The sequence below is a fragment of the Micromys minutus genome (assembly GCF_963924665.1).
Source record: "Micromys minutus genome assembly, chromosome: 24".
In the NCBI taxonomy this organism is placed as follows: Eukaryota; Metazoa; Chordata; class Mammalia; order Rodentia; family Muridae; genus Micromys; species Micromys minutus.
In genome coordinates this window covers 11,343,607-11,365,299 of record NC_137959.1, presented here as the reverse complement: position 1 = coordinate 11,365,299, position 21,693 = coordinate 11,343,607, and the positions used below count along the sequence as shown (strand labels likewise).

At 46.1% G+C, this 21,693-nt stretch overlaps 1 protein-coding gene across 3 annotated transcripts in view; it reads left to right on the top strand.

Moving 5' to 3' along the window:
* Nucleotides 1-1,006: 1,006 nt before the first annotated feature.
* LOC308436050 (ATP-binding cassette sub-family C member 12) overlaps nucleotides 1,007-21,693 on the top strand; it is a gene marked incomplete at both ends in the record, with an annotated part of 62,572 nt that continues 41,885 nt past the window's right edge. For all 3 annotated transcript variants that reach the window (XM_080936833.1, XM_080936832.1, XM_080936831.1), the window contains 9 exons: nucleotides 1,007-1,125; nucleotides 5,806-5,961; nucleotides 8,600-8,747; nucleotides 9,028-9,264; nucleotides 10,509-10,682; nucleotides 11,121-11,268; nucleotides 15,254-15,402; nucleotides 17,789-17,896; nucleotides 19,510-19,788. In XM_080936833.1, coding sequence (XP_080792959.1) covers nucleotides 1,007-1,125; nucleotides 5,806-5,961; nucleotides 8,600-8,747; nucleotides 9,028-9,264; nucleotides 10,509-10,682; nucleotides 11,121-11,268; nucleotides 15,254-15,402; nucleotides 17,789-17,896; nucleotides 19,510-19,788 — 1,518 coding nt within the window. The remainder of the gene's footprint in view (nucleotides 1,126-5,805; nucleotides 5,962-8,599; nucleotides 8,748-9,027; nucleotides 9,265-10,508; nucleotides 10,683-11,120; nucleotides 11,269-15,253; nucleotides 15,403-17,788; nucleotides 17,897-19,509; nucleotides 19,789-21,693) is intronic.

Here is a 21,693-nt window from a genome sequence, read left to right as displayed (position 1 = left end):
TAAGGAGGTCGTTTGGCCTTTTCCTGGGCTCAGTTTTCTCTCCATGATAGTGAGGGGTTTGTAAAAGAGTCCATCCCAGGGACACTTCTAGCTTAGGTTATCCCATGGTTTATCAGTCATTTGTCAGTCACTAACACCTTTGATGAGAATTACTTTTTAACCGTGAGAACTTCCAGGGAGAAATCACTGAAACTCGAGCCCTGTGTATAAGTAACAATATGGGTACAGCCTCTGTTTAAGACAGTCAGAAACAAGTTCAACATAGCTTAGCAATAAAGGGGTATTTATTTCTTGTATCTGTGGCGAGAAATGTGGGAACTCAGGGCTAGTACAGAGCTAGGGCTCAGAAAAGGAGTGGACCTTAGGATATGAAAAACCTGCTGCAGGAAACTCCACAAATGAGGCAGTTGATTTGTAGGTCAGCAGTCACAGAATATGTTCTCACCATCTGGATTACGGGTTTTGACTGGGGGCACTGGCCACACAATCAGCGGGAACTTGTTTCGTCATGGTTAATCCTGTGGGGTGGCCTTGTGGAAGTTCTTTGTGCACCTCTGGGTATCCAGGTGGAGGGGACACGGATGTATCCGAAGAAAGGCATCTGTATAACAGAATTCACCCAAACCCAGAAAGTAAATCCATTTTTCCTGAGGCTGTCTTGCTGGGCTGAGAACCAGCCTTGCCCAATGGGTTGCTCCTTAATTACGGTTCTCAGCCAACTCAACATAAAAACAGAAGAGGAATGACATGTGATTTTTCAACTGGAGGGGGTCTCAAAATATAGGTTACAGGGTTTTGGTGGTATCTGGCCACAGTTCTTCTTAGATATTGAGACAAATGGATAAAATCAGGTCTGAGGGCTCAAAGCAAGCAAAGAAGTCTGGCTGAAACAATGGCCTTTGGCTCTCCCTCCAGTGTCCTCACCTCTCAGGGGCATTCTTTATGCTTGATTGCAGAGTTAAAGTATCTCAAAGCCAAGAGTCTAGGGTTCCAGGACACCATCAAGATGGTGGGTGAAGGGCCGTACCTTATCTCAGACCTGGACCGCAGAGGCCGTCGGAGATCCTTCACTGAGAGATATGATCCCAGCCTGAGAACCATGATCCCAGTTCGACCCTATGCAAGGTGAGCCAAGAGGAGAGGTGGGGTGTGCGGGGGCAGGGCTCCCACGGATGTCCTCAGCCTCTGCCTGTCACATGCTGCTCCATAAGTCTGTCCTTTTATCCACCTGTCCCCTCGTTTATTTATCACTAACTTCTTGCTTCTTCCTTCGGTTGGTGAGATACCAGCTCACGTTATGGGAACCTTTCTTGTGCTTGGACTGCTCACGGCATTTATAAACTTTTAATTAATTAATTTAGTCCGGCTTCTTTATTCTTCACAATCACTCTAAAAGTTCTGGTACCGTCTTTAGCTGATGGGGAGGCAACTGGAGAGAGGTTAAAACATTTGCCTGCAGCTCAGCAGTCAGCCTCTATGTTTAATAAACTGCCTCACCACTTACCATCTGAGAGAAAGCAGTGCCCCCCCCCCCCAGCTTACAATTTTACAGGTAACATTACAGTAAAATAAAGCAACCTGGGCTGCGATGATTTGGGTAGCTCATACCGTCTTGGCAAGTTTACTCGGGCATTTGCTGTGCAAGGTGTGCGTGCTTCTGAGGGTTCTGTGACTTCCAAGCACATATGCTCAACAGTTCAGCCTATTTATTATCTTATAATAAATAGCATTAGCCACAACACCAGACAATACTGCCTTTGCTGAGTAACAGAAGGCCAAGTGGCATCTCTTGGACTTACAGTATGTCTTAAATTTTATTTGTTTTCAACAGTTTCTCAGTCCATTTGTCTGTTTCTGCCCCCCCATCTCTCTCTCTCTCTCTCTCTCTCTCTCTCTATCTCTCTCTCTCTCTCTCTCTCTCACACACACACACACACACTCCAGTTTGACCATATTCACTCCATATATTTTTGAGTTTTTATGGTGTAAGTACCATATCCTTGCTATTAACGTGACCACTAAATGTGAAGAAGGAGAGATGTACAGTAGCCCCTCACTCCTGGGTATTAAAACAAAGATGGTGAATGAACGAAGAACACAGAGACAGCGATGCCAATGAGCGCGTTAACAGTAGGTTTGTTAAAGATTAGGACAGTCAGTGTGGACCCCATGTAGGATGGCATGCAAATTCGTGCAACATTTTGTGTTTTGTGAAATACAGTCCAATAAAAAAATTAAGGGTTTGTCATGTGAAATAATAAAAGGAGGTCACCACACTGCCTGGCCTGTTCTCATCCCTGCAGACTCTCTGGCCCAGAGATCCAAAAATCTCTCCACCTGGCTCACTATGGTCCTATGTCTCAAAAACCCATGTTTTGCTGCCGTGCCTTTCTCTCTAGAACTCAGCCAAGTCACTGCCTGAAGGAAAACACCACACAGTCTTAGTTTACAATCAAAATGTAACACAATCGCTGGGCACAGCAGCTATCATCTTAATTTGTAGGCCAGTCTAAGTTAAATCCTCCAGTGGCAGATCCACATCTAAACCGGGGGCCTCTTGCTTGTTACATCTTGTTCTCCAAGCTTCCCCATCCAAAACCCAGACACCTTTTCCCATCTCTTCTCTTCCCCTCTCTGACCCAGAAGTCCTGCCTACTCCTTCCCTGGCAATTGGTCCCCTGAAATCTTTATTCATTAGGGGAAGGCACAACCATACCTCACCCTTCCTAACCAATTAAAAAAGAACTTTTCTCTAAATATAAGCTGAGTACAACCATTATCACTCCGTAATCTACAAAGAACAAAATACACCTAACACACGTCTATCAATTTTGTCAATTAAATAGGACACTCTTTTATTTATCCTAACTTAAGAAAGGCTTAAAATCCATATGTTATATACCATCTGAAAGCAATATAGTTAAATATGTTCTCTTGATGTTAAATAGTCTGGGTTGGCTATGAGAGTATAACTAGTCTTTCAACCCCGTCAGAAATCCATCTGAGAATGATTAATATTATCTGAAGATTTAGAGAGCCTAACACGTCTTCCAGAACTGAGAGAAGTTGTAGAGACAGCTGCCTACCTATGCAGTCCCCTGTATTGTCAGGAAATTTGGAGCATCGGTCTTTAGCCTTCTGGCCCAGGAATCTGACAGACCTTAGTGAGACAGGAATTATTAAGGACTAGCTTATTCTGTCTCAGCACAACTAAGCGGTCCTAACTTGTAATTTGTGTTCTCTCAAGAACAGTACAGGTCTGTAGGAGAAACACGCAATTTCTGCCTAGGGGACACCTGGCCACAATGTACAACCTCACCTGGAGGTGGAGATGCTCAGCTGCTTCTTTGAATCCACAAAAGGGGAGCTGTTAGGAGCAGCTGTGTCTCAACAGATGAATAAATACTATCAAATGTCACATTCTGCAGATTTCTGACATTTTTGAAAACTATCTATGTAAAGTAACTGGATTGTTTTCCATTAACGACATTTAGCTATTTCTAACAGAATTATCTTGCAAACACCCTAGTAATTAACTCAGAGCCAAGAATTTTCTATCTGGCCCTTAACTCATATGCTTAATCATCTCAGATCAGTTTGTAGTGTCATTTATAGAAGGACTGGGTCCAAACCTTGTAATTTAAAAAAATTTTGTAACAATTGAGAAAATTTATGCCAATAAAAAATTCTGTACTAATGTGAGAAATTATAGTTTCAAATTAGTAGCAATTATTTCTGCCAAATGGGATTATGGCTGCACAATCAATTTTGTCTAATTTCTCCCTGTTAAATTATGACCATTTCTAAAAAATTAGAATAACCACCTCCAGGCCCCAAATCCAGGGAACCGGGGCGATGACTCTTCATAACTACTTCCAGCTGTATGTGCATGTTGTGATATCTTTGAGGGGGGGGTAGGGAAATGGGGGAGTTGTTTGGCCTTAAGAAGGCCACACCAATGATTGTTATCGTCTCTGATGCCTGTACTGACTGGATCTGGCTGAAAGTCCCTGAGATCAGGAGTTCAAGCAGGTCGGTTCATCGTGTCTGACAATGAGACTCACCAAAGCTGGACATTCTGCAATATATAAATCTCAAAACAACATTTAAGTATCATCAACATATCTACATGGATTTTATCAGTTTGTGTAGGGTGTACAGACTGGTTAGGATAAAATTATGCTCCTTTCTTGTTTTATTTTCTTGAATCTAGTTCTTCCGGGGGTCTCCCTCTATCAAGTTCGATCCATACAGCTCTGGAAGATGTCTGGAGCCTAATAACCTTTTCTAAAAACACAAAGACAAAACCCTTCTCCCAAGTCAGCTTGCTCTGTGCCCCCCAAGGAATAATAAGACAACCACAATACTCAAAATCACACCCATTTTAATAATAAAAACAATGAAAGCAAACGGAGTAAGCTAAACAAATACCGTATGAGCCCATTTAGGCCTTTTAAATTTGTCATGCCAGGATATAAACCCAAAATTCCTGTGGAGCCCACATTAGGGAATGAGTTTCCTGCAGACTTTAATATACCATCTACCTGTTGTGCTCTCTTCCTGGGGCCACAGACTTCTATTAATTAATACCTGTTCATAGCAGCAGTTATCACTAATCTCTACTTGGAGTCAGTGACTAATTTTCCCTATCCTTGTTCTGAACCATTGGTGAAATTCCCCGCGTGATTCAGATATACCAGTCTATCCTAAAAGCAAATAATCAAAATTTTATAAATTCACAGTTCAGTCAATATCTGCCCCAAGAAGTAGGCAGTTTCCATTTCTCTGGCTCTCTGACCCAGAGCAGCCATCTTGTCTCTTCTCACAGCGGGGGACCTCAGAGCCCTCTCTCTTTGTTTCAGGGTCCCCATCTTAAGTCAACATGTGACTGACTCAACTCTACTTTGCTAGCCAGACTTCCAAATGTCTAACTAGATTTCTAACTAAAAGCTAAGAATTTTAAATTTCAAGTGGATTCTTGCCTGTCACGTTGGGTGCCATCTATTGCATGAAATAATGAAAAGGCGACTACACTGCTGCCAGAGGACAGACCCAGAAATCCAAAATCTCTTCACCTGACTTGCTAATGTCCCCATGGCGGGTTGCTGCCACACCAGCCCCACACATCCAAATTCACACAACTTGCTGGGGTGAACTCACAAACCTACCTTTTGCTGTGTATCTTTCCCTTTGGAACTCAGCCAAGTCACCGCCTGAAGAAAAACACCACACAATCTTAGTTTAGAATCAACAGGTAACACAATTGCTGGTCGCAGCAACTATCATCTTAATTTGTAGGCCATTCCCAGTTAAATCCTCTGGTTGAATCCCAGCAGATCCACTATCTAAACCAGGGGCCTCTTGCTTTTTAGTCTTATCCTCCAAGCTCTCCCCCACCCCCCCATCCAAAATCCAGTCACCTTTTTCTGTCTCTTTTTTTTCCTTCTCCAACCTGGAAGTCCCACCTACTCCTCGCCCAGTGATTGGTCCCCTGAAATCTTTATTCATTTGGGGAAGGTCCTGTCACAAGGATTATAAGCAAAAATGTAAAATAATTAGGAAGCACTAAGTTTTGGGCATGATTACCTTTGATTTAGGATACTATAGTTAAATGTGTGTTACTCAGTTTTGAATATTGGCCGTGTTTAACAGCTGACCTGCGTGTTTCCTGAACGTTCACCATCTGCTCTCCTGCTAATGAATGCAAGTCCCAGGTTCCATGTGTAGCTGTGACCACAAATTAGAGCCAGGGTATGAGGGCAGGGAGCCCAACATCCAGGACCCTGAGAGTATAATTTGCTCTAGGTTGGCACCCAATCCTGTGGATGATGCTGGGCTGCTGTCCTTCGCCACATTTTCCTGGCTCACACCTGTGATGATTCGAAGTTACAAGCACACACTGACTGTGGACACCCTGCCCCCACTATCTCCTTATGACTCATCTGATGTCAACGCCAAGAGGTACCAGGGTCAGCAAGGGAATGGCATTGTGAGCGAGGGGTTTGAAGAGTCCCTTCACCTGCTTCTGATACTCCCGTGGAAACAGACCCTCATGAGGGTTGCTGATTCTTTTCAGTGGCTATTCATTGGGATGTGGCTTGAACTGCCTGCATTTTTTGGCTCAGTCTCTGGGGAAATGCTGACATAGAGGACTATAATGTGAGGCTGGAGGGTGGGGCACTGTATGAGTACCACGGCTGATAGGCAGTTTGGGACATGCTTTACTCTGTGCTGTTTGGGTCCTACCTAGGCTGTTGCATGAGGCTCTAGGTAATCATTTCTATTTTATTTATTTATTTTTTGTTTTGTTTTTTAATGTCACCATTGTATGTCCATATTACAAAATACCCATATTTGCCAATTTTAACTTGTAAAAGTATACAATTGATCTCAACTAATTGATGTGATTTAGTAATGTTTAAACAGTGGAACTATTCTCCAACTATGTTTCTGTTCCTTTACCAGAGGCCGACACCATTAATATGTTGGTGACCCTGCCTGATCCTTTCTAATCCCTGCAACCATTGTGTCATTGTGTGCAGAAAGATGTCTTCGTTTCTCTCCTCTTCTTTCTTTCTTTTTCTTTCTTTCTTTCTTTCTTTTCTTTCTTTCTTTCTTTCTTTCTTTCTTTTCTTTTTCCTTTTTAAAAAATATAAGACAAGCTCTTGTTGTCTAGTCCTGGCTAGTCTAGGACTCACTATGTAGACCAGGCTGGCCTAGAAACTCAGAGATATTAACCTGCCTCTGCCTCCTCAAGTCTAGGCTATGTTTTTTTTATATTGAAGTTAGAACATAGAACATGGGGCTGGAGAGATGGATCAGTGGTTAAGAGCTCCGACTGCTCTTCCAGAGGACCTGAGTTCAATTCCCAGCAACCACATGGTGGCTCACAACCATCTGTAATAGGATCCGACGTCCTCTTCTGGTGTGTAGCTAACAGGCAAACAGAATATCTATACACATCAAATAAATAAATAAACAATTAATTAAAAAATTGAACACACTGTGTGGCTGACTGGAAATGTACAGACTTGTTCACATCTGCAGGAAGACATCGTCTCAGTCACTCATTGCCTTTAATGTGCGTGAGTGTTTTGCCTGCACGTGTATGAACATCCTGTACGCTCTTGCTGCCAGAAGAGGTCAGGAGAGGGTGTCAGGTCCCCCAGAAGTGGAGTTACAAATGGTTATGAGCTGCCACGTGGTTGCTGAGAATCAGATCTGGGTCCTCTGCAAGAGCAACCAGTGCTTTTAACTGCAAGCAACTCAATAGTCCTAAACTTCATTCTTTCTAATAGTTGGACTGAAATGGCTTCTGAGGCCCTCTAAAGTCTTGGCCAAGGGAAGGTCCTCAAAGCCACCATCTTTTTTTTTTTTTTTTTTTTTTTTCCTGGAGGTCGCTCTAACTTTGACCACATAGTCCAAAGCATAGCACACGCTGGAATATATACGCAAGAGGCTGAGTGCAAGTCTTGCGGTCAATTCTGGGGGAAGAATTGCCTTACCTCTCATCCCTGCTCTGAAGAAATCCCAGTTATTGCTAACTTGCCTACAGTCTTGAGAAGGTTTCTGAGCTTTGAGGGGCTAGATCAGGGTCTGTGGGGTGCTAGATTTTAATCCTAGCTTTCCAGCTAGTGATTTTCATTAAGCTTTTTTAAAAAATAGTTTTCTTCCCAACATCAATTTAGATTATCTGTTCTCTCACGCTGCCCTGCCTTCCTGCCTGATTTCTCCCAGGCCAGGAGATTAAGTACCAAACAAATGCTGTTTACTGGCAGGCCCAGCTCAGCCCCAGACCTCTCTTCTGGGATCTGAATTCCACAAGCCTAGCATCAGCAGCACTTGGATACCCCACAGGTTTCAGTATCTAGAGTGCAGGGTATCCCATCTGGGTTTATATGAATATAGGAGTTTCATTTTTCTTTGCTTGTGTGTTGACTCTATAGCTACACTTAGTAGGCAAGAGCTTACAGTGGCATTCTTGACCCTCAGCCCAAACCTCAAGATACTCTTCCTTTCTCACAGTTGCTAAGACTGGGAAACTGGGCTCTAGGGTTGGTCCTCAGTCTCTTTCCCTCCCACATCTAGCCCACCACCAAGTCCTGTTGTCACCCCCCTGACCACCTGTCCTTGAATCTCCTCTTAACTTGCCAGCACTGTGCCTCTGGCCAGACGCCCCCCCCCATGTCCTGTCTGATCCTTTTCTTTTGCCTTGACTAACTCCGCCAGTCATGCTCACAGCCACCAAGTAATCTTTCAGATATGCAAATCATGTCATCACGATGACCCCACATGGCTCCCTAGTCTTCTTATGAAAGAAGAAGTAGCCTGAGGGTATTGTAGCCAGAGGTCGAGGAGGCACCTAGTGCAGATATTATCAACAGCTCTGGCTGAGCACCACCCTCCTCCACCAGTCTCCCTACAATTTACTTATCCGGAGGAAGAAGAAAGAGAAATGCTGCGTTTCCCAAAGGCATCAATTACTGGGTGGAGGGCTGAGCCATGCACCCTTGCAAGAGTTTGCCCACCAAAGCTGTTCCAGCTGATTGGTGACATAGACTGTCTGTTCCTTTCCCCCTCCCCCTTTCTTTCACTGCAGATTCCAAATCCTTTGGGATGAAGAAATAGAAAGGGTAGGGCCTGAACAGGCCTCTCTGGGCCGTGTGGTCTGGAAGTTCCAGAGGACCCGAGTGCTGATGGATGTCGTAGCCAACATCCTGTGCATCATCATGGCCGCCTTAGGGCCGGTGAGTGGGCTTGGCTCTTCTGAATCGTCTCCCAGGTCCCCCAGCTGGGCAAAGTATGTCCTCAGTCCCTTTTCTCTCCGAGTCAGTGGCTTCAGTTCATCATGTTTATCTCTGTGTTCCTTGGGGGTGAATTTCCAGAAAGCCAGTTCTTGTCAAGAGCAGCCGCCATGGCTGAAATGAATGAGAATTGTCTGCCCGTGAAGTCAGCTGTCTGTCACCGGGGGCCTCCTGGGTGCTCCATCCAGTGGCACTCACTTCTCTCCACCGAACTGTTTTACAGACCGTTCTTATTCACCAAATCCTCCAGCACATTACCAGCATCTCCTCCGGACACGTTGGGATCAGCATCTGCTTGTGTCTGGCCCTTTTTGCCACCGAGTTTACCAAAGTCCTCTTTTGGGCCCTTGCCTGGGCCATAAATTACCGCACGGCGATCCGACTGAAGGTGGCCCTTTCCACGCTAATTTTCGAAAACCTGCTGTCCTTCAAGACATTAACTCACATCTCTGCAGGCGAGGTAAGCTAGGCTGGGAGGAGCTTACACTTGACATGCCGGTCCTGTTTCTGTGAGTGTGTGGGCTGTGCTGCCTCCTTTTCGCTGTTCACATCCTACCTGGATGTGAACAAATCCCCTGTTGAGCGAGGTAATGGACTGAAGACAACACAAGAGGAAGTCATACAGAAGAGGGCTCACCGTTGAGCTGCGGAATTTGAAAAGCTGGCTCAGGGAAAGAGGGTGGCATCATTCAACCCCTTTGATTACCTGTAAGGGCAAGAAAACTGTACAGAGTAGATTCTGCATGGAAGGATACGAGCTGGGGACAGAGGTCAGTTAGCAGAGTGCTCACCTAACATGTACAGAACCCTTGGCTTCGCCCCAGCAGCACGTGAGCCAGGTGTGATGGTTCCTGCCTGCATGCTCCAGCACATAGGGTGCAGAGGCAGGAGGATGAAATTCAAGGTCATCCTTGGCTACACTAACAAATCTGAGGTCAGCTGGGGATACACAAGACTATAAAAAAATTAATAGCAAAGAAGAAGAATTTATCTCCCTTTATCTGAAAGGAGTTTGAAAGAAGGCAATTCAGGGCTTGGGGGAGGGTGGCTTTGAGGACTTCCCTTCCTTCAACATTTCCTCCCTGCCACAAGTCTCTCCTAGTGGTTCAGGACAGTTGTAAGAGATCCAACCACCCTAACTAACCCTTTCCAGAAAGTCAGAAGGAGAAAGGAGAAAAAAAAAAGTGTCTCCTTAGGGTTGAGCTCAGCTCTCCTTAAACATGCTCCCCAGACGCTGTTCCTTACTTTGGCTTACATGTTACTTGCAATCCCTCAGCCACAGGGCCACAGTCTTTGCACAAAGTTGGAAGAGAGCTCTCCTTCCCCTCCTCCTCCCTTTCTTCTTTATCTCTCTCCTTCTTTGATTTGGAGACAAGAGTCTCACTGTGGAGCCCAAGTTGGCCTGGAACTCAAGTTCCTCCTGCTGCAACCTCCGAGTGCTGGGCTCACATGCCTCCGTCACCATGCCCGTCAGAAGAGCGATCATTTGGTGTTAATAAAGACATAGACCACATCTCAGCATGCTACCGCAAACACCCCTGTAAGCCTTTGCAGCTCTCATCTTTGGGGTCTTTTATTCTAAGAAACTAGCCCTCCAAAGTCATGCCAGAGAGAAACCAGGCAACTCATCACACTGACCCCGCCTCCTGCCAATCAGAGCTTCGTGAAGGGTCCTAAGCCTGAACCTCTTTGCTTTCCTCCTAGGTACTCAATATACTATCAAGTGATAGTTATTCCTTGTTTGAGGCTGCCTTGTTTTGTCCCTTGCCAGCCACCATCCCGATCCTAATGGTCGTTTGTGCGGTGTATGCCTTTTTCATTCTGGGGTCCACAGCTCTTGTCGGGATATGTGTGTATCTCATATTCATCCCGATCCAGGTAAGTTTTGGGGATGTGCAATGCAGAACACTTGACGTTTGCAACCGGCATACACGCCTTCGCTGAGTTGTACTGAGGGAATACACCCGAAGCCCATACACAGCCCTCTAAGAGCACAGGTGTTCTGTCTTCAGTTGGCCCACTGTCACTCTCTGAGAACTTGAATTTGAGTGTTCTGGGGGAGGAGGGAAGCTTATGCAGCCTGCCAAAGTTCCTCCTTTCCTGCCCTGCATCTTGGCATGTCATTATATCACCTGACAGATTCCCAGTGGTTTCCTGCAGGCCAAGTCAGCCACCATAATGCAGAGGAAGGACTGAGGCTCTCAGCCAAGTCTCCTCAGAACTTTGTTTGGCACTTGTGTTCCGGTCCCTGGGTTTTTAGGCCAAGTGCAGTTCAGCAGTTCTCCCTGAACACAGTTGCTTGTATCTCGATTTCAGATGTTTATGGCCAAACTCAACTCAGCTTTCCGGAAATCAGCAATTTCAGTGACAGACAAGCGGGTTCAGACAATGAATGAGTTTCTGACCTGCATCAAGCTGATTAAAATGTACGCCTGGGAGACATCTTTTATAAACACCATTCACGGTAAGATGAGCAGCTGCTCTGCAAAGCACTTACTTGAATGGAGTGCACTTTTCAAGGGTTCTTCAAGTTCTGCTGCAGCCAGGCCTTGCAGCAGGGCGGAGTGCTGAGGGGGCCTCCTAAGGTGCTCTGTAGGTCAAAGACTTTTCCCAAGGATTGCAGTGATTTTGTAATAGACCCAGGCATCTGTTCTAGTGAACCCAAGGGTGAGTGGCATATGGTTTCACTTTTTCTGGGGCACAGGGAGCCTGGTGCTGGCTAGTTACCCTTACAAAAATAATCCACAAACATATTGGAACAGTGAAGAAGCTGTGTCAGGCTGCTTCCTTGACCTAGATGTTTACAGTCGTATATGCACACACACACACACACACACACACACACACTTGCATACACTCATACATACACATACACTCACTCACATACACACACTCACACATACATACAAACTCACATACACACACTCAAATACACATATACACACTTACAAAGATACACATATACACACTCACACACATACACTCAAACACATACATATACAAACACACTCACACATATACATATACATATTTACACACACATGCATACACTCGCACACACACATGCATACACTCACTCGCATACATACACATAGTCACTCACATACATACACACATATACACACGCACACATATGTACACACATACATATACACTCACATGTATACATTCACATATACACATGCAAATGCGCACATGCACACACACCCCCTTCCAGATCCATCTCCTCCTTGTTCACAGTGACTTCATTGTACTTATGTGGCCCACATAGTGTTTCTTGAGCTGGCATGAGGATGCAGTTGAGGGTTGTTTTGTGTTGGTAGTGTTTTGTTTTGTTTTGAGGTGATATTAAAAAGACTATTTCAATCAACTCTAAATGTGAATCCTGGTTGCCGATACAGTTACAGAACTGCTGATGTAGCTCCAGGTGGTGGTCACTCAAGGACCAGAGTCACACCTTCACACGTACGCATCAGCACAGGACCAGAGTCACACCTTCACACTTACTCATAAGCACAAATTTGGGGTGAATCTGTGTTTGTGTTTCAGAGACTGGTTCTAGAGAACCTGCTTCAGCCCATGTGCTGTCTGTACTTCCAGCTCTCAGGGTATGAGGCAGGAGGATTTCAAGGTCTGTGGCAGCTTGGGCTGTATAGTGAGACACTGCGTCTCTCAACTCCAAACAAAACAAAACAAAACAAAACCTCCCCAAAACACTAAAACAAAGAGAGCTAACGCCAGACAACCAAACCTTGCCCCTAAAACATGGAAAACGTATTTTCTCCTTCACAGATGAGAGAGCTCTTATCTGGAACATCAGCAATTCAATAGGACTTCTTTAAAGAATGCAGAAATATTTCCTTCACACTCTGAACCTAACTCAATATAATTTAATTTCTATTCTGATTCCACTGGACTTAGCTCAACTTAGCCTAACTCGGTGTGGTGCAAGTCAGTTTTGGTTTGGTGACTCTAGATCAAATTCCAACTGTTTGCAGACAAAGGGGAGCTACCCAGATGGCTAGGAAGGAAAGGGCTTCCGCCGTGAAGGCTTGGGACTATGGCCCGGCTAAGCTTGGAGATAGCCCAATGTTTGCTAGCTCCAGACTTACCCAGATCCCATCTGCTTCTCCACACTCCACTGCCACCTGGTCCAAGCCAGTCTCCCCTCAGAGACGAAGCAGAAGCGGCCGATGCCGCTCCCCTGCTAGAAATCCCTGAGCGGTCTCTTTCCTCATTTAGATCTTTGTAGTGAAGCCCTCATCTGACTCAGTCGCTCTGACCTCTGGGGACTTTGTTTTCTAGTAGCTTTTGTTCACCTTACTCCAGGCATGAGGACCCTTGTCTGTTTCTAGAGCAGCATCCATGTTCCCTCCTGCTTTTGGCCCTTTGTACTGACTGGCCTTCTGTTAGACACTCATTTTGACTTCGTTTTGATCTTGGGTCCCCTTTCCATTTCTGACTTCCAGAGGCCACCTGGACCAGTGTTCCAAACCTGGTCACACCTATAACCAGTGTCCCCTTATCCCTTAGCTCTGGTTATTTCTTTCTGATCACCAGACACAATTTGAAATCATCTTACTCAGTTGTTATCATTGTTGCTGTTTTTCTTTTGCAACAGTGTTTTGGGCTAGCCTGGAGCCAGCTTTGAAGCCCATGCTTGTCCCCAAGTCTTCCTCCTAAGTTGGTGGAATTGCAGGCAATTCTTTCTGCTTTTCCTTATTACCTATCTGCCTCACTGGGAGAGGGCTGGGACCCTGCTTACTGGCACAGCACCTGTCACAGCAGACCCCAAACTAGCCTCTCAAATGACTGAGCATATGATTGACCATTCTGTAAGGTAAATTGGGAGAGTACCATAAAGGGCCTGAGGGAAGCTTGGGGGTGAGGACTCAAGGGAACCCCCCTGGTAGGAGCAAAGGTGTGGACACTGTGCATTCTTTAGGAGAAGGGCACATGGACAGTAGAGCCCTTGATTCAACACTTTAAAGGAAGACAATGCCTCCTGCTGAGAGCGTCCTGTTCTGTTCAGAGGGCACCATACCGTCTTCTCCTTGTCACAGTAGTTAGAAGAATGTAAGAACGCTGTGCTGCCACAGTGCCCACGTGAAAGTGCTTCTGCACAGGAGGCTAGAACTAGGCTGACTACTATAAACATCAGGGAAGACTTGTGAAGAGGAGGCATTCTCTTGAAGTTTTGTGTCTGTTCCTGGGACTCCTGGCAGGGGCCACTCTTGGACTGTCTCCAGGCTACCAGATATACCTGTGGCTCTGAGATACTTACAATCCCTTCCCTGCACCTAAACTTAGGGAGCTAGCACATAACAGTTCAACCACAGAGTCTGGGTAGTTGAAGGTCCAGTCATGTGAGCTTTCCATTCTGTTGTGTTCTGCACTCTTGTTTTGTCTCACTGTGTTCATTCCTGTCATGGAGAGTCCTTGTCTGACTCCTGTAGCATCTGAATTTGTGACTCAATCCATGGAGTATCAGGGCTGGCAGGGACCTTGGAAATCATCAGCTAGGAACACTGAGATCCTGGTTCTGCTAGGTTCATGTCCTGGGGTTCCAATATGTTTTATTTCATCTTCATTTGCAAAATCAGGCAGAAACAACTCATACACTTTCATTAATAACATTAGCTATTCTATTTCTACAACATTATGACCAAGGAAACTCTTAGGAGAAATACTTAATTGGGAACTTGCTTCTTACAGTTTCAAAGGATTTTTTCCATGATTGGCATGGCAGGGAGTATGGTGGCAGGCAGGTATGGTGCTGGAGCAGTAGCTGAGAGGTTACATCCTGATCTGTAGGCTGCAGGGAGGGGATGAGCTAGACTAAGCCTGGTATGGGCTTTTGAAACCTCAAAGCCAACTCACAGTGACACACCGTCTTCAGTAAGGCCGCATCCACTCCTAAGGCCACATCTACTCCAAGCAGGCCACACCTCCTAATCCTTCTCAAACAGTTCCGTCACCTAGAGACAAAGCATTCAAACATATGAGACGATGGGGGCCATTCTCATTCAAGCAAAAACACTTTTCTTTCTCTTTAAGCAAGTATGCGGCATGCAGTATGTATACATGCTTGTATATGTATGGGTGCAGGCATGTGGAGGTGGCCACCAAATGTCACCTTCACTGATCACTCTTCACTAAGTCTATTGGGGCATGGTCTTTCACTGAACCTGGAACTTGCTGATTCTGGCTAGTCTAGCTACCAGCTTGTCCCAGAGAATCCCTGATCTGTCTCCGGAGTTTCAGGATTATAGTCAATGACCCTTCCTACCCAGCTTTTATGGGGGCTCTGGGGGGCCCAAATTCAGGTCCTTGAAATTTTGTGGCAAACATTTTCCCTGCGGAGGCTTTCCCCCAGCCTGGGAGCATTTATTAAAGCTGGGATTGGCCTGTAAAATGAGGTCGCTCCCCGTATGCCTTCTCCTTTGCAGACATAAGGAAGAGAGAGAGAAAACTACTGGAAAAGGCTGGATACGTCCAAAGCGGGAACTCGGCCCTGGCTCCAATTGTGTCCATCATAGCCATTGTGTCTACTTTCACCTGCCACGTGCTCCTGAAACGCAAGCTCACTGCCCCGGTGGTAAGATTCACCTCTAACCAGGCTACCTCTGCACCCTCTCTTTGGTGAGCCCCTGGTGAGAAACCCCTCTCCACCTCTTCTGTGCTAGCCATCAGGACCCCCAGTTGCAACATACCAAACGATGCCAGGATATTTCACTGGATTCATTGATTAGACTCAGATTTAATTGTCTGGTGCTAGGGGTTGAGCCCATTCTAGGTAAGCGTTGCACCACTGAGTCATAAGCCACACTCAGATCCAATTTGCACAGCAGTGCCGGGGCTGAGCTCAGGAGGATCTGCCCTACTCTTCTTACTCTGTCCGTGCATGGCAGAGGTGGTTGTTAAGCGTGGAGCACAGCTGGTAAATTGGTAGGGGGGCCACAGGTGTGGGGGCCACAGGTGTGGGGGCCACAGGTGTGGGGGTGGGGTTTGCAGGAGACCTAGAGAGCACCTGGCTCCTTGGCTCCTCTTGTGGTGTGTGCTATAAACAAGGGACTCTAGATTGTTCTTTGGTAGGGAGAAATCAGGGGGACTGGGCTGGGGTCAGAGTCAGGGCTCTTCCAAGCTTGAGAGCTGGGCCTAATCTGTTTAATTCTTGGCTCTCCTACTCCCCAGCCTTTGGCCATTCCAGGCTTTGCCTTCATTGACAATAAGCAGCCTGGTAGTAGTTCCTGTCAGTGTGTCTGGGAAGAGGGGGTGAGTGGGTAGCTTTGCATGAAGCTCTGGGAATCGTGGGGATGGGGACCTAGGGGCCCTCAGAGGTTCCACATTACCTGCTTTCACCCAGCTCACGTGGATGTGGGCTGACGCCTCTGAGGGGAAGTGGGATGAATGTGAAACATGAGAGCTTTTGACAAGGGAACAGAACAGTCAAAGATAAAGGAATGTTGAGCTAGAGGGAAAACGGCTCTTGGATTTAATTGAAGAAAAACACAGCTAAGGTAGTAAACCAAGCGTCTGCAGGACAAGTAGCTGGAGGAGAGTCAGCAAAAGCAAGGGAGGAATGGGGGGGGGCAAGGAATCAAGTATAGCTACGTTCCTAGAAGAAACATAGCACCCCCAAGCAAGGATGTCAGGGTGGGGTGGAGGATCGTGAGGAGAATCAGGAGCTTCTGCTTGGCCATCCTCTGCTAGTTCCATCGACCCCCACATTGTTTTTGTTTGTGAGAGGGGCATTGTCACACCAGGCTCTTCAGGTCCATTTTACTCTCACTGTATAGCTTTGGACTTGGTCACGAGCCCAGAGCCAGCATGAGTGGCAATAGTGTCCTGAGCAGAGTTCTGCTCGATTATTGTGACTGCTTTTGATGTTCCCCAAACACGCTTGTGCACACATGCACCCTCTAGTTCTATCGCATCGAAGAAAAACCAAAAAAAAAAAAAAAAAAAAAAAAAAAAAAAAAACCAAATGGTGTTCATTTTTCTGACATGATAGTTTAGAAGAAAACAAGATCCAAAATCAATCTCCCAAATTCAGAATTCTTTTGGCTCCCTTTCCCTGTTAGGGTCATGGCATCCTGAGACTGGGCCTCCAGGTCAGCCAGGTAGCCTGTGTACTGTCTGCTGAGATCTAGTTGCTTTTGGTTTTTTGTTTTTTGTTGTGGTGGTTTTTTGTGCCAAGGTGGTACTTTTGGATTTAGAGAGGTAGGAGCAGATGCAATGGAAGCATTTGATGCTATCCCCTTAGCAGCGTAGAATTAGCTCAAACCTGGAACGCGTCCACAGGGCCTGTTCAGCAGCGGCCATGGGATTTGCCAGAGGAAGCTGCGTTATTAATTTCTTAAGTGGGGTAGAAAGGGGCCTCTAGATGAAGTGAGACACGTGAGAAGATGGTGTCTGAGAGATGAAGTCATGCCTCCCGGGGCACCAGCCGAAAGAAGAATGTGTGTCTTCGCCGAGGAGCGCCAATATCCAGGGATACTGGATAAGGCTCAGTGGGGAGAACCCTACAGTCAGTGACTCTGAAGCTGTGTGTTGTGCACCCGGAGGGTCAGATGCCTCTGACTGGCCTAGGTGAAAGTGAGTTAGGCAAATCTGGACAGGGCTTTGAATGAGCAGTCTTGGTTTGAATTAGGGATACAGTATAAATGGCTAGGTATGAAGCTGTTCACTTGAGAGACAGTCTACCTTTGGATAGCAAACAGGTATATGTTTCCCTACATTTTTTTTTTTTTTTGTGAAAATTCCCAAAGCAAAATAAATTAAAAAGCTACTGCTCCCAGTTCGCCAACCCATGGTTTCTGAGCCATGAAATGAAAAAAGCATTCCTCTGTGAATCCCAACTGTGCCTCTGTTTCTGTTAGTAAGCATACCTACCACCTTCCCCTCCCTACCCCCATGGACAGAGCAGCGTGGAACCAAAGCAGCTTGCAGTCCTAAACCCTGGATTCTCTTTCCTCCTTCAGGCATTCAGTGTGATTGCCATGTTTAATGTAATGAAGTTTTCAATTGCAATCTTGCCTTTCTCGGTCAAAGCAGTGGCCGAAGCCAGTGTCTCTCTAAGGAGAATGAAGGTATAAGTAATGTTGGGTGAGTAGGGAAGAGATCTCATTTTTGGGGTGGGTGGGTGATGCTTGGAAATGGGGATGGGGTTCAGATCTATTGAGGGCTGGGTCATGTCTGCAGCTGCGTGGACACAAAGATGGGAGAGAGTTGGTGGGCAGAGGAGAGGATGGATGATCAAGGTTTTTCAGGAGGTGCTCTGGAGGGGAAACATGACAGAAACTGTGCTCCTAACCCCCCTCCACACACAACCCATCCAAGGTGTGATTCTCATTTTCTCCAGAAGTGTTACTGGCTCTGTACTGACTCAGCCCCTGGTTTGTCTTGTGATGAGGACATTCTTGACCACAGAATGGCAGCTTGGTTCTCTGTGAAATGTGGAGTGACATCAAGCATCCTGGGTTCCCCATTTTCTTGTTTCTGAGTAGAGCCCTATGAAGACCCCAGTCTTTTCAACAGGGAGAGCACTCCTGTAAGCCAGGACTGGAATGTAGATAGACTGTTGCCTCTTACAGGCAGGCATATCAACAGTCCCTCGTTTGCTCTGTATATCCCTGTAGTAGAAAACAAGTACAGGCATTTTGGATTCAGAGAAGGGCGCGATTTCTTGAATCCCCAGCCTCCGCACTGAACCATCACCTTCACTGAGGTCTCCATCTTCTGAACTCAGCGTGATTTATAGGCCAGTCTGCTTTTCCCAAAACTGTCATCCTTCGATCGTTACTACAGTCAGTTCCCAAAGACCTGTTAGATAGAGTATTGGCCTGCCCACCAACACACACCTGATCAGCACCTATGGACCCCTGTTCTCCCAGGACTGCACCTGAGCCCTTATCACTGGCCCCTCCATTTCTCCAACCTTGTTCAGCATCCCACTTCTGCCTTGAGCGTCCCACATGGCTTATTTCACCCCGTGCCAAATCACCCGACCGTGCTCTGCATCTTCCCTGTTTGCCATGTTGTGGTCTTGACTCTCATTTCCCTGCTCTCTCCTCCTCCTCTTTTTTTGCCCGTACAGACTCAGCTAGGTACCAAACACATTGACTTTGAGGAAGGGGAATCGTATGTCCCTTCTCTGTGTCACTACAAGGTTGTGTTCTTGTCATCCTTCAGTGCACGATTCTGTGCATGCCCCCTTCTCACAGACAATCTTTCCAAGGTCGAGAGCTATGCTTGTTTATGTGTGTTTCTACTGTGCCCCGACACCCCACCAGGTCTGCCGTGTACCATTTAGCAACTTTCGAGTGTTTTTGTTGAGCTGAGTCAGGGAGAGGACAAAGAAATTGGACAAATGGACCTTGTTTTCATGTGTGTCTGCCACGCTGAAGGCCACTCCCCATGGCAAAGGCTCACTGCCTTGCAGAGGGAATGAGAAATAGTTGGATCAGCGTTCTCCGATGTGGGCAACCCACCTAGGCTTCAGGGTTAAAAGATACCCATCCCAGACAGTTTGAATCCATGGGCTCTTCTTGCTGCAGAGTTCCTGGGGAGTAACTTCTGATCAGTCCTGATAGTTTTAGGTAGAAATACCAAGATTCTAATTTGGGGTCATTAGAAGGTATTTTGGGAGGATTCTTGCAAATGGATGACATCTGCCCATTTACTGTTGTCTCTTTAATCTTAGAAAATTCTCATAGCTAAAAGTCCCCCATCCTACATCACCCAACCAGAAGACCCAGATACTATCTTGCTTTTAGCAAATGCCACCCTGACATGGGAACAAGAAGTCAACAGGAAAAGTGACCCACTGAAGGCACAAGATCAGAAGAGACACAAGTTCAAGAAACAGAGGCCAGAGCTATACAGTGAGCAGAGTCTGTCAGATCAGGGAGTTGCCAGCCCAGAGAGGCAAAGAGGCAGCCCCAAGTCAGTGCTACACAACATCAGCTTTGTGGTGAGAAGGGTGAGTGTGTCGGTCAGCTTTGGATTGTGATAATGAAATACCTGGGGCAATTCATCTATGAAGGGCCAAGGTCTGGGCGTCTAGAGAGGTGGCTTGATGATGGAGTGGTTGTCATGCAAACCTGAGGACTTGAGTTTCGAGCCCCAGCACCGACATAAATAGCCAGGTACCACCGTGCATACCTGTAGTCCCAGCACTGGGCAGCCAGAGACACAGGGAGCCTTGGGATTCAATGGTCAGTAAAGACAGACCAGGTTCAATGAGAGACTTCATATCAACAAAAAATGAGGCAAAGGGTGACTGTGAGGGAAAAAAACTACACTCTGGCTTACACAGAGAATGTACATGGAGGTGAGAGAGAGGAGAGAGAGGGGGGAGGAGGGGAGAGGGAAGAGAGGTAGGAGAGAAAGGAGAGGAGAGGAAGGGGAGGGAGAAGAGGAAAGTGAGAAGGAGGAGAGGGGAGAGAGGAAGGAAAGGAGAGGGAGAAGGTAAGGAGAGAAGGGGGAGAGGGAGAGAAGAAAGTATTTTGATTGTGTTTTGGATACAGTTCACATGCTGTGGACCTCTAGCGAAGGTCCATCATGGCTTGGGGTGGGTAGTGAACAAATCTCTTACATCATGTGTGAGGAAACAGAATAAAAAGATGGAGGTTCCATAGTCCCCTTTGAAGGCATGGCCACAATGACCTAACACCCCTATAGGGTACCTGCTCCTAAAAGTCAACACTACTCAGTAACAGAGCTATCACAGGAACTAATGCCCCCTTGAGGGGAATTTAGCATCCAAATTGCATCAGCAGGTATGGGTTTTAAAGGCCTCCACCCTGCCTTGTACTATGTAGTGGTGGCTTTCTCAAGCCCCATAAAATGCAGTTTGAGCTGGGATGTCTCCCATCAGGTCTTCTGTCTCCCCTGTCCAACTTTATCATAGTGTGCATGAGCATGTCAGCTTCCTCCTCAAGCTTTAAAGAGTTTCCATTGCTACTCATTCTCTGTGCGTCTAGAACCACAGTAGTTTTGTTTCATTTTGTTGTTGGGAAGGAGTGTTATTATGTAACTTAGGCTGGTCTTGAACTAATCACCCTCTTGCCTCAAGTGCTGGATTATACAACCATTACTGTTTTAGTTAGAATTTTTGTTTTCCAAAGATGCTGGAGGTAGAATCCAAAGTATTTTGTGCATTATGTAAGCCCCTACCCTGAGCCCTTACCAGTTACAGTCTTCAATGGATGGTCCAATTCATGTGACTCAAACTGACTAGGTTTAAGGGTGTTTTATGATATATTTATTTATTTTATTCATATGAGTATATTATAGTGTGCAGTGTCTTCAGACACACCAGAAGAGGGCATCAGATCCTATTACAGATGGTTGTGAGCCACCATGTGGTTGCTGGGAATTGAACTCAGGACCTTTGGAAGAGCAGTCGGTGCTCTTAACCACCGAGCCATCTCTCCAGCCCCTTGAGACTTGTTTCTAATTTCACATTAGAATGTTAAGAGAGACAATAACCCATCACACACTTAACTTTTTAAAAGCTATTCCACTCATACCCCATTTTATGTCTGAGGAAACTGAGGCACAAGGTAGCTAAGTAACAAGGGCCAGGTCACATAGCCAGCAATGGAGAAAGACTGCACACATATGGTATCCAGCTCTGTATTTGTTGTTGTTGTTTGAAGACAGCATCTCACTATGAAGTCCAGGCTATTCAGCAACTCATCATCTTCCCGTCTCAGACTCTCGTCTGTATTCTGCTCCCTCTCCTCTTTGCCTATATACCCTTACTCACCAAAGAGTGTGTGTGAGTATGCATGTGTGTGTGTGTGTGTGTGTGTGTGTGTGTGTGTGTGTGCAGTGCTCACCGGCCAGCCAGGTACCATGGTCCGTCCTTCCCTCAAGAGAG